We start from the raw sequence: 14,865 nt of genomic DNA, 5'->3' as shown, positions 1-14,865 counted from the left end.
GCTATCAAAAATATCACTCATCCGCCATGTCTGCTGGGTAATTTCCTATTTGCGCCTAAGCGAATTGATTTGTATGCCTGTGTGTGGGTTCCAGTGTCTATGTGTGTGAAAGCCAGACATGGTCACGCCGTCCGTCCAAGTGGCGGCACGTCGATCCGGCTTGTCGCTTGGGCTGCCTGACATTTGCCGCAGCCAGCGCGCCACCAATCCCTCCGCCCAACCACCAACCCAATCCATCCCAGTCCCAGTTCAACCACTGAGCCGCCCAACCACCCACCGCCCACTGGCAACATGCCTCCGCTGCGTCGTTAAGCTCTCGCCAAATCTATATGTGCCTGTCTATGTGTGTGTGTGTGTGTGTATTAGTGTGTGTGTGTGCGGAGGTCGGTGGGGCAACCATTACCACAACCACCATTAACGTGGCAGGCAGCCAGGCGTTGCTGTTGTTGCTGCCACATCCACAGGCTTTTGTTGCTGTTGCTTGTTGTTGTTGTTGCTGCCGCTCCTGCTGATTGCTGTTGCTGCTGTTGTTGTTGTTGTTGTTGTTATTATTGTTGTTGCTTTTATTGTCGGTTGACTCCAATCTGCTTTGGTTGCTGCGCCACACGACGAGGACGACGGCCGCCTGGCTCGTGCCACTGCCAGCAGCAACATCAGCAGTAGCAGCAGCAACAACAACAGCAACAACAACACTAACACCAACAAGCAACGACAGCAGCAACATGAGCTAACCAAGCAGTTCAGTCGGGAAATTTTGCACAAGCCAAGCGCACGCGGCAGCGGAAAATCGGAAAACCCAGTCGCCAGTTGCCAGTTGCGAGTTATACAGGCGCCGACAAGCGACGAAGTGAAAAGTCGCAGTTGTTTTTGCTCCTTGTCTTCAGTTCGCCGTGAATCCTCGAATCGTTCGGACGTGTGTCCGTGTCGCGCGGAATTAAATATTTGACTAATCAACGAAAGACGTAATTGTTGGCGCGGTCTCGGAAATTAAGCATTTCGAAAATATTTTAAGAAAACAAATCAACAATTATCAGCAATTATTTCTGATCAACGAGGGCAACGAATTCTTTTGGATTTCGTTAAAATGAGAAAATGACAGCAAAACGTGATAAGGATTACTCGAAAAATAAATCAGCACCTGGTAAAATACGAGTTTTTATACGCTCTATAAAAAATTAAATGCAAAATAGAAATTAAAACCTTAAAAGGAAAAGTTTTCATAATTTATAAACGAAAATAAAAGTTAAATTATTGAGTGTGATTAAAATTTTGTTATTAAATAAATTTAACTCTGTAAAGTTTTTTACAAAAACCTATTTATTTTACTTTATTACATATTTATTTTACAGTTGAAAAATTAAAGACATTTAGCAAAAAACTTACTGCTTTGGAAATACAAAAAAAGACGATTTCATAAAAAGACACCTGTGGGCAAAAAAAATGTAAAACCCAAATCAAAAGATATTACATTAACTATAATATTTTGTGTTAAACAAGATAATTAAATAAATAAATGTAGCACAAGGCTTTGGTTTGAAACCCTTTATTTAATATGATGCAAGTTTACAGTTGAAAAGTTTTGTGGGCAAATTAAAAAATTTGCCAAAAATTAAATTTTACAAGTTTAGTTGACAAACTGGCAACTTTATCTGCGCTCAAGTCAAATTCAGCAGCTTGCACTCACTTAAACTCAATGAAATGTTTAGGGAAAACCACCTGCAGTTAAAATTTGTAATTAAATTTATACTTTGACATTGGGCATTCCATTCAGGCATCGGATTCACCGCCGCCGGCTCAACAAATGGCAGCGGCATAAAGTCCATCGGGCTGGTTAGCTCGACGCAGAATGTGACTTCGTCGCAGGACATCAGCAAGCGGACAAACAAACCACTCATGGAGAAGCGACGGCGGGCGAGGATCAACCAGAGCCTGGCCATCCTGAAGGCCCTCATCCTCGAGTCCACCAAGAGCCAGAATGCCAAGAACGGCGAGGGCCAGGCGAAGCACACCAAGCTGGAGAAGGCCGACATCCTGGAGCTGACCGTCCGTCACTTTCAGAGGCATCGCAACCTCGACGATCCCAGTGAGTAGTCTCTCAATTAAGTTCGTAAATTTAATAATATACTTTCCTAGGTTTCGAAATTAAATAGAAGAATGGAAAAAAACATTATGTTCAAATATTTCAATTAATTTGAATAATTACATGGTTTATTTATTTCCTTAATATTGTTTTACGAAACCTATTTTAAGATCAATCCATCGATTTTAAAACCAACTAAAGTCAAACCATAATATGCCAAGTGAAAGACATGATTTAATGGAGGTTTTTCATTTAGTTGTAAACTTATTTTTATTCTAATCAACAATTCAAAATATACATTTTATTTTGATGCTAAAATAATATCTAAATTAGTATTAAACTGTCTCTAGATGCTCAACAAATATATTATTAAATAAACTTTTTAATCCAGATTTTTAGTAATCATATCTTAATATTTTCTTTCCTTTAGCGGTCAACAAATACCGAGCTGGCTACACGGACTGTGCCCGCGAGGTGGCTCGATACCTGGCCACCCCGGAGCCACCGCCCATGGGCACCATGCCCACTTTGGCGGAGCCGGGCTCCAAGGCGCGCCTCCTGCGACACCTGGACCAGTGCATAGCCGAGATCGACGTGGAGATCTGTCCCCACTCGACGGCCACCTTTGCCGAGAGTCCCAGCAGCAGCAGTTGCTTTGACCTGAACCACACCAAGAAGTCCTCCCAGCCGGAGGAGCACTCGCTGGACTACAGCAGCCAGGACTCGAATCCCCTCGACTACAGCAAGGGTCTGAAGTTGGTGGCCGCGGAGCAGAGAACCCTGCCGGTTACTCCGGCGCCGCAGGACGAGAACAACAATCGTGGTCTGCAGGCGCAGGCGCAAACTCCCATACCGATTCAGGTGCAGAACCCGGCACAAAGTCAGCCCTCGCCGCAGGATGCAGTGGCTCCCAGCTCGGAGCTGAGCTACGAGGAGGATCGCAACAAGGTGTGCGCCAATGTGCTGGAGCAGTACAAGCAGCAGCTGAAGGCGCAGGTGCAGCAGCAACCCGAGTCCGCCAATGGAGTCTTGGTCCTGCCACCGCACTACGTTCAACTGGCGGCTGCTTTGGGATTGAGTGCCCAGCCCCTGGTGGATCCAATAGCCACCCGCACGGACTTCGAGCGGTTGATCGAGCTGCAACGGGTGCAACCCCATTTGGCCGGCAAGCTGAGTCCCAGCTTTCCCGGTGGCCTGGAGGCGGCCCACGTGGCTGCCGCTGCAGCAGCCGCTTATGCCAACAGCATGGCGGTGGCCGCATCCGCCGGAGCCAATGTATCCGTTGCGGTGACGCCATCGGCGCACCAGGAGCGGCCCGCCTCAGTGGCTGCCTCCGTAAGTTCCGGTGTCTCGGTGACGGAACTCAAATCCATGCCCGCCACGCAGCAATCGTCGCCTCGATCGGAGAGTGGCATCGGTTCCAACGAGAACGAGGCTGTACCAGTGGCGAGTCCGCGTCCACAGACCAGCAATGCCGCTCGACAGGCATTGAGGCAACGCCAGGAGGAGGAGTACCACTACATGGCCCAGGCGGCAGCGGCGGCGGCTGCTGCAGCAGCTGCTGCTGGACAGGACGAGAGCATGTGGCGGCCCTGGTGAACCCCCGGTGGGTCAAAGATCCTACCTACCCTATGTACCAAGTATGTAGACTGCACCAGTATTGGTTGGATGGAAAACACAGCCGGCAACCGGCTAGCAGCACCAACTGAACGCCAAGTGAAGGATGATACCGATTGTTATTACCATTCGTTCCCCGCTCCTTTCCAAACTTGCATTTCCTACCTGTGCCAATGCCCCAAGAGACTCTCTACAAGACGGGTTCCAGAGCCAAGGAGAGCGATTTTATTTTTGCCCTGAACTCTGCGTTAAATGTATTTAATTCAATACTAAAAGCTAAAATATTTACAAAACACAAGCCATCGTTTTACTCAAAGGGGAGACAATATAAACTGCTAACTTTTAGTATTTTTATTAAGATACATTCTATAAATACGATACAGATCCATGCGGAGGTCCAATAAATACTTGTATTATATATTATTTATATAAATTTTCAAACGAGAAAAAGGAGACTTAGCCTACACATCAGGTTCTTGGGTTCTACTTTGATTTCATTGCACTTAGGGATTTGCGAGGCGCAGACTGTCGCTGGCGGGCAAGGAATGTCTGTCCCGAGCCCATCAAGATTGCGAGCTTTGAATCGATCGCATCGCGCTGTGCATTCACACCCAACCGGTAGAAGGCGGAGGTCATCAGCTGCTCCTCCATCACACTCATCTTGGGCTTCGGTTCCTCCTCGACCAGCTCAGCACTTTTCTCCAGGACGTTGGCATCTAGAGCTAAGATACTCGAATTTAATTTGTATCTAGGTAGTAATATGATTATAGCTCACCACTAGCTATTCGCGGATCAATGCTCTTGATCACCTCCTTGGCCTTCTCCACGCATTTTCGATATTTGGCGTCGTACGCCAAAATTTCTTGTTCACGTGCAGATAAATTAGTTTCCAGCTGAGTCACCTTGCATTGTAGGGAAGTGCTTTGAGTTACTGCCTCCTCCAATTGAAGTGCTGCGTACATATGTGTAAAATAATATTAGATTTTTGTTTGCTTTCAGAACTATCTCATAACTTACTCTTTTGTTCATTTAGCTCCATCAGCTGTTTAATTTGCTTGCCAAACTCGCTTCTGCAATAAAATACATTTTAGATATAAGTGGATTTAGTACCTATCAGACACCCTTACTGAAAGAAATCATGTCAGTAGGCGCGAATGTGCTAGTGCAGTATACCCTTTTACTCGACGAATACTTTAAATCTAGCTACGAAGTGTAAAAAACTTACTCTTTTAAAATTGGGTCATCGCTTTGCGATGCATGCGACAGGGAAAGTATACGTTCATTGGCTGTCTTTAGCTGCTCACGCAAATTCTCGCAACGTTTATTGGCATCATCCAGAAGTTGCTACAACAAAATTATTGTGAGTCGGATGTTACCATGCGGAATTGTATATGATTACTCACCGCCAAAGCTGTCTGGCCACCCTGCCCCTCACGCAACGCCTTGTTCTCCGCTTCCAAACGCTGTAGTTTCTCCACGGTGGCAGATGGTTGCAATTCCCGTGAAACTGTGGTGCCAGTCAGGGCCGAATTCGAGGACAATTGTCCGCACTTCAGCTCATCGACAGTCTCGCGCAGATTGTCGCGCTCCTTAAGCAAACTGTCCTTTGCTCTCTGCAGGGCCAGATTCTTGCCCTCCAAATTCTTGTTGTCAAACTCCAGCTTAACGTTCTTGCTGCTCTCGGCGTCTAGTTTGGCATGCAGGTCTTGGATCTCCTTCTTAAACAACTCCACTTGGCCTTTGGTGTTGGCATATCGCTTGGCGTCCTCCTCAAACTGCGCATTTTGCTGCACATAATCGGCGCTTCGTTCCTCCAGAATTTTTACCTGCTTCTTCAGGTCGTTATAGTCCTCAAGCTTCTTTTTGTATGTGTCAAGCTGGGCTTCGCAAATCTTCAGCTTGTCATTGGACTCTCGAAGAACGTCTACCTCGTCTTTGAGCGTGGTTACCTCAGCAGAGCTTTTCTGTGAAAAAATAAATTAAAAATTAATAGAGAATCACTTTAAATGTGATCGTACTATAAAGATTCATACCATAAGTTCCTCGATGCGCAATTGCATATGAAGAAGATCGGAATCTTGCTGCTGGGCCTTGAGTTTCAGATCTTCGCGGGCTCCTTCGGATTGCAGCAGCTCCTCTTTAAGGAGTTCCAGTTGACGTCGCAGCTCGTTGTAGCGCACAGATCCGGTTTGGACTGGTCCCAAGGAGACTCCATCGTCTCCAATAACCGTGGAGTGTTGCTCCAGGCGGGCAAACTCTTGCTGCAGCTTTTGCAACTCCTGCTGTAAGTTCGTTTTCTCATCAATAAGCAAAAGCATTTTCTTCTCCGTTTCAAAACACTTTTGTGCCATGGCGTCCCGCTCTTCTTGCACAGCCTTGCTGTCCAGGATTCCACTGATGGAGCTGCGCGAAAGGGAACTAACTACGCCGCCTTCCGGGGAAGAAGCTTGTCTCGTGGACTCTAGCTCCTGCAGAGCGCGCATAATGTTCGCCTGCAGCTCCTCCTCCAAACACATAATCTCCGTAATGTAGGACTGCTTTTTGGCGCAGTTTACGGCGCACCCAAGGACCAACTGCAACAGCCTCTCCAACTCGCCAAGATCACATTTCTCAGCGATCCTCTGCAGATCCGGTTTAGAGAAATCACTCAGCGAGTAGTTGAGCACCTCGCTATAATAATCGTACACGGACTGAGTAACCTTCTTCAGGTTGCTCATCCGGAGCCGCCAGTTGCTGCCCACGGCACTGGCCTTGATCTTAGACAGCCAGGCATCAGTGAAAGATTCTGGGGCAAATTGGTTAAGGGCCTGGGCCAGTGCCACACCGTCAGCCAGGGATTCCGCATCCGAGTGCGGCGCGTTCAGGTTGAGGGTCTTGAACCACTCCAGCAGGCTGTAGTACATCTCGTTCTTTGGCGCGGACATATTGCGGTTCTGAACGAAACGCTAAACGAAACAAAACAAACTAAAAATATGCACTATTTTATAAAAAAAATGAGAGAGCTCTCCTCAGCTGTTGCACTAAAAACAAAAACAGGAATCGAACTGCACATCGATAGACCATGAATTGCACTCTCTCTATCGATATACAAAGTGCGTTCCAAAGTCAAAAGAATTAAAAAAAAAGGAACAAAAAGCTTTTCAGCAAAATTAATTTATTTTGTTCAAAATAGTCAATAGCTTTACTTCCAACCGATGAAATGTCATGAAATTCTCAATGGACAATCAATAAAGATAGCAGATTCTAACGCACCAGTCCACATATAGATGGCGCCACCAGGATCGGCTTGATTCCAAAAGTCCTGTTTATTTTGAAACGCACCTTGTATATTTATAAACGTTTCTTTAATATTGAGTAAACATTTTTTATTTTAGAAAAATCCATTAGTCTTTTTTATTTGTATATTTTGATGCAATTTTTTTATTATTAATTAAACATATTTTTATGTTATGAAAATCTATTAGTCTGCTTTTAAACCTTTAAAAAATTTGATACCTTTGCAAAAAACAATTTTAATAATTTAAAAACCATTTTTATGTTGGGGTTTGTCTTGATGAAATGTTGAAGTATAATACAAAACTGATTATTATTTTTCAACTGAAATGATGAACAAAGCACATAAGTGATTTCTAAAATCGGACTGATTTTAGGTGAAGATAACTAAATTTACTAAGCCATTTTTACTATATGCTTCAATATTGGTTTATATTAAAATCAATGGCCATAGTCGAGCCCCGCCCACTTTCCAGAGCCTTTTGCATACATTCCTCCGCCCATCGGAGCTTCTGGTCCTGTTCCTTTATCTTATCCACAGGGGTCCAGCTCAAATCGAACTCCAATCTATAGCTTCCTTTAAAGGTCTGGTCAACCGACAGATTCCATTCCTACAAATAAAGCTATATAATGTTGTGTACGGAAGCATTAAAAACAAATCATACTTCCGGAGATAGCATGCTGAAATAAGTTTGACCTGATGGCCTTTGATAAAGATGATAGATTTGTCCGGGTTTTTTGGCGAAATTGCAGGCCGCACTGTGTAAATCTCGATTAAGATTTGACTCTTTTAATATATCCATGGCCTGGGCTTGCAGCATTTTGATCTTTTAAGTGAATTATCGTTAGTTGTAATCGTGATTTAGAGGCAAATGCATATACCTGCTCCATTATAACGCCCAGCTTGTGGAAGGTTGTATTTTTTAACTGTCTATCTGCATTTTGGATCTGTTGAGCTAAGGCTATGATATCCTCCTCCTGATGCATGGAAACGCGCATAGGATCCAGCTGGGACTGGGGATTCCTCTCGACCAGTTGGGCTGCAAAAATAGTACTTCATATTTTCTCGCTTGCCTTAATAGTTTCATACTGAGCGTAATTTACCCTTTTTAACTGCTGTCTGATAAGTCAATTGGTCCATTGTAAGAGTTCTTTTCATAACACGATCACGGGCATGGACAAAAATAGTTCGTATAGTTCGGTAAACAACTTAATTTTATCTGTGGACTGCCAAAAACATCTGAACATGTGTTTGTTGATACTTCTCCGTTTACCATCGATTTACGGTTTCGATTACTATCGATTGAAGCTGATTTTCGCACGACCAGGCCATACCTAGTAAAAGAAGAAGAAGCAGACCAAATTGTAGTTGTATATTTTAGAGCTAGCAAAACTGTGAATTTTGGCCAATAAATATCAAATTGTAATGTGCCAGATACAATCGCCGATCCGTGCAGTAGCGTTAGTGTCGTAAGAGTGCGAAAATCAAGTCGCGTTCGCGTGAACTATGACCCCTTTTGGCCACCGTAGCAACGGTGCCACTGCATTTTAGCGAAAGGAAACACTAAATGCCCATTAAAAAGCGCACGCGCGCATAAAATGCACTATTAAAGGCCCGAGAACTTAAAGTTTTTCATTGCAAACAGCTGGGAGCAGCGATACAGTATCACAAGTTGCATTGGTAAGCCCCAAAGCCATGCCCCCAATTTTCGTTTTTCACAAACCCAATTCTGCACATATATCAATATATATGCATATACATATATGCGATGTCAAAAGGGGCGTGTGTGTGAGTGTGCTTGGACTTTTCGTAAACAACACATGCGGGTCAATTATTTGAATGTTTTCGCTGCTCGACCAAAAAAGTCACAGCACTTGGCTTTTATCAGCCGAGGCGTTGAGGAATCGGAATCCCATTCAGTACATATGTATGTACATGTATCCATCTGTCTTATCGGCATGCGTCATTCGAGCTACTGGGCTGCACCCGCGGCCCGGACTTGAACTCCCTGGAACCGATCGGGCAGCATATCTGGCATTTGAATACTATAATTTGCTGCAAAGTCTCTGCTTATATAGATGACTGCCACAGAAACCCCAAGGGATTGTGAAATACCTAACCACAATATATTTGATTTATTAATTTTTAATTTTAACCAGCCATTTTGAGTTGTTTAAAACTCCTTCAATGATTTTTGTGGCATATCCGCTATATGCTCCCATGCCTTTTTAGTCATGCGCCAACGAAGGCGTCATTTAGTTGACCCAATTATCAGCCAGGTCCCAGCAAACTCCGTGCCCCGAGTAATGTCAAATGTGACATTCACGATTGTATTATCCTTCTTTCAGGCTGAAGCGAAATTACATAAATTGAGCCAACCAAGCGCCATGCGAGCCTCCATTCCGCCCGGCATTCGGGTGGTTCGCGGACCCAATTGGATCTGGTCAAATCAAGGTAAGAACGCATCGGGGCAGCCACGAGCCAACTTGTTTACCCACCTCAAAAAAGGGGGGAATTAACTTGCTCTCTGTTTATAGATACGTGTGGTTTTTTTTGTGCTAAAGAGTTTAGACTAGAATTAGCGTACGTTGAGTATAAGTCGGGGGAAAACACATAATCGAAAAAATAGTCGTCTTAAAAGGTAGGAATTTTTCGTGAATCATTTGGTTGATATTGTTAGTTTTGATAGCAACGAATATAATTTTATTATATTTAAAGGAAGCCATTTCACGACCCTTAATAAAAAGAAAAAATATAATTTTGAAAGGGATTTTTCGTGACCGATATTTACTGTATACCCAAAACTGAACTCACTTGGCATTGGCACCCGTGGTGGGTCAAGCGGGGGGATTTTCGGGGGCGGTACGGCGACGGAGAGGTGTACGTCCGTGTCCGCTGTTGCTGCTCGGGGCGTTGTTGTATGTAAAGAGGACGCGCCTCGCTATTTTTAGCAACACTCACTGCGGCAGCAGCGAAATTCTTGCGCTTACCAATTGCTTCTGCTTTCGTCGCTTCGTTTTATGGTTCATACATATATGGCGGGGATGTGTGGTTCTCGATAGTACATATACACTATAGCACCCTACGTGGCAGGTAAACAATCTCCTGCCCTCTGGCAGCTGCCCGCCAAACAATAATATTGCGTTGCTTTTAATTGAATTAATTGTTATTAGCTGGAAAAAATTCGTATCATTCGCAATACAAACAATTAGTTACTAAAGTTCATACAAAAAACGAATTAGACCGCTTGCAGTATACCCCTTAAAAAGTTTGTTTCTGAAAACTTCTATGTACTTTATTTTTTTTAAATTAAAAACCCGTAACTATGGTTAACGTCAATAACCTTTTGTTAATTTAATTATTACAACATATTATAAAGTTAGTTAAAGATCAGTCCACCTATAAAAAACTGAAAACTTTGCTGTTACCAATTGCTGTTTTAATACCATGCCCGATATAAATTTCACATTTACAAAGTGTTCATAGAAATATATTTTGCTTTGTAATACCTAGAAACTATGGAAGGCTCCAACTGCAGCTGCACATGGCTGCAGTGACGGCACACACAGATTAGGTCATGGTATGTGTTCCTCCCTTCCTGAATTGCAGCTCCCCTCGGCAAAGTGAGCCTGTGGCATATGTCTGGGCAACTCATCAGGCGGCAAGGGCGCGTGCCATTTTGTCTCCAATCTTTTTGGAGTGTTTATTTTTAGTCCGCCGAATGGGGATCGCAAGCTGTTAGTTCCAGCAGGCCTTTAGATTGGGGAGAATGTGGAGAGTTTATTTTTGGGGCCTGGTATTCCTTTAGCTGGGGTGTGTTGAAAATAGACATAAACAAAAGTTGCAGCCAGGGAGCTAGGGAGTGTCGGTGATCCCATTCCTCATCCCCAGGCCAACATCAAATGTCACCCTCTAGAGAACTGATTCCACATCCCCACCCGTGTTTTGGGGTAATTATAGAGCAGCTGCACGTTCGAATCCGAGTGCATAACTGAAATCCGCTTGGAGCCCGAGTCAATGATTGTGGGTATTTATAGTCGTGGCGCGTTGTTTATGAGGGGGAAGTGTGCGCCACAGATGTCTGATATCCACCGGATGTGGATGTCGTTGCGAGTGTGTACATCACAATGCAGTCCAAGGAGCAGCCTGACTGCAGCTATTTAGATTTCCCAACTCACATCACATCACTTCCAACTTTGTTTCATTGCTTACGCAACAGACGACGGAGAAGGTCACGTTGGAACGGTTTGCGAAATCGGACGTTGCGGATCGACACACTCGCCGGAAAACACTGTCGTGGTCAACTGGGATTCCGGACACAGGACAAACTACCGTGTGGGCTACCAGAACCAGTACGACTTGATTATTGTAGATAATGCTCAAGTTGGTAAGTGACAATCTGTTTTTAAAATTCTAAGTTTCGGAACTTTATACCATTTAAAATTTTTCTCTTTAAATTACCAATAATATTATAATTATTTCTTTGCAGGAGTTCGTCACTCGAATGTCGTCTGCGATGGCTGCTCCAAGGCGGGCATTGCCGGCATAGTATTTAAGTGCGCCCAGTGTGCCAACTACCATCTGTGCGCCTACTGCTACGCAGAGGAACTGCACGACTTGGAGCACCCGTTCGTGCGGTACACCACGCCCAATTCCCTCGGCGTTCGAGTGCCAACGAGAAAAGGCTCCAAGCGGATTCAGCTGCGCGGCATTTTCGTGGGTGCCAAGGTGGTGCGAGGTCCTGATTGGGAGTGGAACGAACAGGACGGCGGCGAGGGCAAGACGGGGCGGGTTATGGAAATCCGGGGCTGGGACAACGAATCGTGTCGCAGCGTAGCAAACGTATCGTGGGTAACCGGATCGACGAACGTCTACCGTCTTGGTCACAAGGGCAACGTGGATCTTAAGTACATAACGGCTACGTGTGGCGGTCACTACTACAAGGATCATATGCCAGTGTTGGGGCAGCCGGAGGAGTTGCAACCGGTGGCACCGATGGTGAAGCCAAGCTTTTCCGTCGGCGACCGCGTCAAGGTTTGCCTAGAGGTCGATGCCCTGATGAAGTTGCAGCAGGGCCATGGAGGATGGAATCCGCGCATGGTCGAGCATTTATCCAAACTGGGCACCGTGCATCGCATTACGGACAAGGGCGATATACGGTATGTGTCAGACTTTAAATTTTATAATTCATTCTAACTCATTTCAAATTCCTTTAGTGTCCAGTATGAAAACTGCCCCAATCGATGGACCTTTCATCCCGCCGCTCTCGTAAAGGTTGTCTCTTTTCGTGTCGGTGATCTGGTCACCATTATCAACGATGCCAACAAAGTGCAGCAGCTTCAGAAGGGCCACGGCGAATGGATTGAAATTATGCGATATGTAAGCTGAGATTTAAAGTATTTAAAACTTTAGCTAAAATTGTAATTCAACTTTCAGGCCCTCGGCAAAATTTGCAAGGTGGTAAAGGTGTACTCCGACGGAGACCTGCGCATCCAGCAGCTGGACGACGGCTTCGAGTGGACGCTGAATCCGAAGTGTGTCAAACTGGAACGTTCGCCGCTGGCTACGGCAGCTGAGCGCTCGAACAGCATGATGGACCTGAGCCATCGGCGGGCGGATCACGTAATGACGCCGCTTTCAGGACTGTCGGGCAGTTCGGTAGCCGACAAGCTGGTGCGCGAGGCCGCCCAGGGCCATTTGGACTTTGTGCGCCAGTACCTGGACGTGAATCCCGGCCAAGTGGACGTGATGAGTGGCGGCAAGGCTTGCATTCAGGTTGCCTCGCATCAGGGCTATGTTGACCTGGTCAGCTACCTCATCTCCAAGGGTGCCAATGTTAACGCGGTCGACAAGGAGGGCGATTCCGCTCTGCATTACGCAGCCTTCGGCAATCAGCCGGCCACCATGCGTGTGCTTCTGCAGCACGGCGCCGAAGTGAACTTTCTCAACTCTAGCCACTGCTCCGCACTGCACATCTGCGCGCACAAGAAAACACCGCACTGCGTTCGCGAGTTGCTGCAGCACAATGCCAACGTGAATATCCAGGATTCGTACGGTGATACGGCGCTGCACGACGCCATCGGCAAGGAGAACACCGAGGTGGTGGAGTTGCTTTGCAATGCTCCCAATCTGGACTTTACGGTTAAGAATAATCGTGGCTTCAACGTGCTCCATCATGCTGCGCTCAAGGGCAACGTGGTGGCTGCCCGCCGCATTTTGCTGCTCTCCCGCCAGCTGGTCAATGTGCGCAAGGACGACGGTTTTGCAGCCCTACACTTGGCGGCTCTTAACGGACACGCCCAGGTGGTGGAAACGCTGGTCACCGAGGGCCAAGCGGAGCTAGATATACGCAACAATCGTCGACAGACGCCGTTTCTACTGGCCGTCTCTCAGGGACATGCCGGCGTAATCGAGCGACTCGTGCGACTATCCTGCGACGTTAATGCCAAGGACGAGGATGGAGACAATGCCATGCACCTGTGCGTAATTAAAAAGTCGAATCTACAGTCAGCCGCTGAACCGCACCCAGAGGAGGCACCCGAGATCCACAAGTTCTACCTGAGTCTAGTGCAGACGAGTGTGCGGCCCGAGGATCGACTCATGTACAGCATTCTAATCTATCTTTCACGGGCCGGCTGCCGAGTAGAACTGAACAATGCCAATGCGAGTATTTTCGAATGGATTACTGACCGCAACATCAGACAGTTGATCTTTGGGCAGCAGGGCGAAGCGGAGGCGCTCCCCAGGAACCTCCAAGCTCTGGAAATGTCACCGCCGGCTGCCTCTGGCGAAGAAGCGCCCGCTGTTGCTGGAGCCGAATCAAATGGAGCTGCACCCGCGAGCGTGGCGGCACCAGTACCACCGCAGCGCCAGCAACTAGATCTAATGCCAAAGCCAAACGAAATACCATCCGCATCAGCAGCGCCATCCACGCCATCAGCCTCACCGGGCGTTAAGAAACTCAACTCGGATGCCGTGCAGCAGAACGTCTCGCCGCAGGTGGCGCCTCGCAAGAAGGCACCCAAGCCGCCAGTGACCTCCACTTCGAGCAGCCCGGCGTTGGAAGCCGGGGCGGCGGCGGCTGCGGGTCCCAGTGCTAGTCCGGTGATCGTGTCCGGTCCTCAAGAGTGCATTGTGTGCAATGAGATCCTGCAGCTGGTGAGGTTTGAGCCATGTCAGCACCAGATCGCTTGTGAAGAATGTGGCATCAGAATGAAAAAGTGTCTGCGCTGCGGTGTGCTTATTGAAAGACGCCTGACTGTCAGCGGGCGGATAGTGGCCCTGCCCACGTCCACGTCGTCACCCAGTGACCCCACTCGCCTGCCGTCCGGGGATCTTCTGCGCTATCTGGAGAACAAGGTGCAGGAGTTCGAGGAGTCGCACTTCTGTGGCATCTGTATGGAACGCAAGCGGGACGTGGCCTTCCTCTGTGGGCACGGAGCCTGCTCCCATTGTGCCGAAACGTTGCGGACATGCCACATGTGTCGCAAGACAATACTCAAGAAGATTAACCTGTATTGAGCGGAGGAAACGGAAACGATAGCAGCATCAGCAACAATTCAACCAGCAACCAAAGTGGCTTGTATATATTACATACAAAAAAAAAACAAACACTAAAAACACACACACATACCCACATTGCCGTACCATGTGCAACTCGAACTAATTATTTATTGATCACCGACGAATTTTACGCGTTTTTTTTGTAACGGTTTATTAACGGCATCGTATACATAAACAAATTATTGTGCACCCTTCACGTGTCTAGTTATTAGCCTCGTTTAACCGCGTCTGGTAACGATAAAAATAAATAGGAAACAAACTAAAAGCGTAAAGATATTAAATAGTCATTAAATTGCAAATATACAAATATCAAATAATTAAATTGGGTGTT

General features: G+C 46.4%; 4 protein-coding genes across 4 annotated transcripts; 2 read left to right on the top strand and 2 right to left on the bottom strand.

The window, feature by feature from the left end:
* The first annotated feature begins 757 nt into the window (after nt 1-757).
* LOC108101228 lies at nt 758-3,983 on the top strand. Its single transcript, XM_017205478.1, has 3 exons — nt 758-1,141; nt 1,772-2,083; nt 2,511-3,983. Exons 1-3 carry the CDS (start codon nt 1,093-1,095, stop codon nt 3,677-3,679), a joined length of 1,530 nt encoding a protein of 509 aa, XP_017060967.1. The 5' UTR covers nt 758-1,092; the 3' UTR covers nt 3,680-3,983.
* A 50-nt stretch (nt 3,984-4,033) lies between these two features.
* LOC108101227 (protein hook) lies at nt 4,034-6,735 on the bottom strand. Its single transcript, XM_017205476.1, has 6 exons — nt 5,731-6,735; nt 5,101-5,661; nt 4,923-5,041; nt 4,715-4,767; nt 4,473-4,649; nt 4,034-4,419 (listed from the first exon to the last, which is right to left on the bottom strand). Exons 1-6 carry the CDS (start codon nt 6,619-6,621, stop codon nt 4,181-4,183), a joined length of 2,040 nt encoding a protein of 679 aa, XP_017060965.1. The 5' UTR covers nt 6,622-6,735; the 3' UTR covers nt 4,034-4,180.
* Nucleotides 6,736-6,834: 99 nt separating this feature from the next.
* LOC108101215 (uncharacterized protein C1orf50 homolog) lies at nt 6,835-8,222 on the bottom strand. Its single transcript, XM_017205464.2, has 4 exons — nt 8,075-8,222; nt 7,853-8,010; nt 7,636-7,797; nt 6,835-7,581 (listed from the first exon to the last, which is right to left on the bottom strand). Exons 1-4 carry the CDS (start codon nt 8,127-8,129, stop codon nt 7,390-7,392), a joined length of 567 nt encoding a protein of 188 aa, XP_017060953.1. The 5' UTR covers nt 8,130-8,222; the 3' UTR covers nt 6,835-7,389.
* A 75-nt stretch (nt 8,223-8,297) lies between these two features.
* On the top strand, nt 8,298-14,856 carry LOC108101214 (E3 ubiquitin-protein ligase MIB2). Its single transcript, XM_017205463.2, has 6 exons — nt 8,298-8,651; nt 9,320-9,425; nt 11,191-11,358; nt 11,461-12,130; nt 12,188-12,350; nt 12,408-14,856. Exons 2-6 carry the CDS (start codon nt 9,359-9,361, stop codon nt 14,490-14,492), a joined length of 3,153 nt encoding a protein of 1,050 aa, XP_017060952.1. The 5' UTR covers nt 8,298-8,651; nt 9,320-9,358; the 3' UTR covers nt 14,493-14,856.
* The last annotated feature ends 9 nt before the right edge of the window (nt 14,857-14,865 follow it).

The sequence above is a fragment of the Drosophila ficusphila genome, unplaced genomic scaffold (assembly GCF_018152265.1).
Source record: "Drosophila ficusphila isolate 14025-0441.05 unplaced genomic scaffold, ASM1815226v1 contig_127, whole genome shotgun sequence".
Classification (NCBI taxonomy): domain Eukaryota; kingdom Metazoa; phylum Arthropoda; class Insecta; order Diptera; family Drosophilidae; genus Drosophila; species Drosophila ficusphila.
The sequence above is the reverse complement of the archived record's forward strand: the minus strand, read 5'-3'. Positions and strand labels throughout refer to the sequence as shown.